The 2,153-nt window shown below is 37.1% G+C and overlaps 1 protein-coding gene across 1 annotated transcript in view; it reads left to right on the top strand.

The window, feature by feature from the left end:
* Positions 1 to 1,278: 1,278 nt before the first annotated feature.
* LOC113467488 (5-hydroxytryptamine receptor-like) overlaps positions 1,279 to 2,153 on the top strand; it is a 36,492-nt gene continuing 35,617 nt past the window's right edge. The window contains exons 1-2 of the mRNA XM_026823697.1: positions 1,279 to 1,364; positions 1,469 to 1,589. Coding sequence (XP_026679498.1) covers positions 1,279 to 1,364; positions 1,469 to 1,589 — 207 coding nt within the window. The remainder of the gene's footprint in view (positions 1,365 to 1,468; positions 1,590 to 2,153) is intronic.

Here is a 2,153-nt window from a genome sequence, read left to right as displayed (position 1 = left end):
AATTTAGTTACCTACCTGCCATAATTCAAATCTTTTTGAGTAACGTCTTTTCGTGTTCGTAATCCCATTAATAAGTTTGAAAATATTCTGAGGTCCAGAAAGTAAGCTGAGTTTCAGGGGTTTTCACCCAAAACTTTCTTACATCTAACTTCTTACCACAATTTAGTTACCTACCTGCCATAATTCAAATCTTTTCCTCCTAAATTTTCTTGGGATAAAAAAAAGTGAATTTCCTGGGTGCTTTTAACCCCATGCAGTGACGTATGATGCTGGTTTAGATTTTATGAATTATTGCCCAGGAAATGTTAAAATGTCAAGAAATAAAAAATAAGCCCTCTCTCCTCTCTCTCTCTCCCTCCTTTTATGAATTATTGCCCAGGAAATGTTAAAATGTCAAGAAATAAAAAATAAGCCCTCTCTCCTCTCTCTCTCTCCGTCTCTCTCATGCCCAGGAAATGTTAAAATGTCAAGAAATAAAAAATAAGCCCTCTCTCCTCTCTCTCTCTCCGTCTCTCTCACTCTCTCTCTCTCTCCCTCTTCCTCTACATACCTTTCACTCTAAACTTTGTATTTTGGCTGTAGAAACGTATTGAGAGGCTTGCGAACGTCAAGCTTATCTTGATTAAAAGGAAAACTTTTGTACAGCTTCTTGTTAGGGATACATAATCGTAATCTTATGAAGTAAAAGGAAACTTTGCATTTCTCTCCCTACATTCTAGTTTTCTTCAAACATGTTTTGTCCTACAGGCGAACAAAAGCAAAAACTCCTCGGCTAAAATAATCTCCATGTCACCCCAGGAAATGTTAAAATGTCAAGAAATAAAAAATAAGCCCTCTCTCCTCTCTCTCTCTCCGTCTCTCTCACTCTCTCTCTCTCTCTCTCTCTCCCTCTCCCTCTACGTACCTTTCACTCTAAACTTTGTATTTTGGCTGTAGAAACGTATTGAGAGGCTTGCGAACGTCAAGCTTATCTTGATTAAAAGGAAAACTTTCGTACAGCTTCTTGTTAGGGATACATAATCGTAATCTTATGAAGTAAAAGGAAACTTTGTATTTCTCTCCCTACATTCTAGTTTTCTTCAAACATGTTGTGTCCTACAGGCGAACAAAAGCAAAAACTCCTCGGCTAAAATAATCTCCATGTCACAATATGATAGGTAAAGTCTTATTTACCCTCGACCAAGAGAAGAAAGATATGAGAATTCCTGACGTGAAATATTACCACTATTAGTGCAGATCTGGAGATATCCGTACGGTAATCCTGCTGTGTACGGTAATATGTCAGATGCTGTGTACGATAATCCTGCTGTGTACGGTAATATGTCAGATGCTGTGTACGATAATCCTGCTGTGTACGGTAATATGTGAGTTGATAGGAGACAGGAATAGGTAAAGTATTATTTACCCTCGACCAAGAGAAGAAAGATATGAGAATTTCTGACGTGAAATATTACCACTATTAGTGCAGATCTGGAGATATCCGTACGGTAATCCTGCTGTGTACAGTAATATGTCAGATGCTGTGTACGATAATCCTGCTGTGTACGGTAATATGTGAGATACTGTGTACGATAATCCTGCTGTGTACGGTAATATGTGAGTTGATAGGAGACAGGAGTGAATTTTATTTGAAAACTGTCTGGTGCTTAATAGTATAAATCCAGAACGTCCATTGTATCTCTTACCAAAACCCTTGCTAAGGAAAAAGAAAATTGCGTCAAATATGTACATTTCTGAAGTGGGTAGGAAAGAAATGTCAGCAAATGTAAAAGTCAAGAAGGCACATGGTATAAATATAAATAATATAAATGCTAGTATGATATAAAATAAATTACTATCATTTTTATACAATCTTCAAAACGAGATATGTATGTCAAAGGATCTTCCCTTACTTCTCTAATATTTATCGAAATAGAGTCTTCGAGATTTTAATTTTGTCCTCCACCATTTCCATTTACGGTTTCTAGAGGTGGGAATAAATAGGTACCTATGATAGGTAAAGTATTATTTACCCTCGACCAAGAGAAGAAAGATATGAGAATTTCTGACGTGAAATATTACCACTATTAGTGCAGACCTGGAGATATCCGTACGATAATCCTGCTGTGCACGGTAATATGTCAGATGCTGTGTACGATAATCCTGCTGTGTCC

This window comes from Diaphorina citri, unplaced genomic scaffold (genome assembly GCF_000475195.1).
Source record: "Diaphorina citri unplaced genomic scaffold, Diaci psyllid genome assembly version 1.1 scaffold487, whole genome shotgun sequence".
NCBI lineage: Eukaryota > Metazoa > Arthropoda > Insecta > Hemiptera > Psyllidae > Diaphorina > Diaphorina citri.
This window is presented reverse-complemented; position numbering and strand designations above follow the sequence as displayed.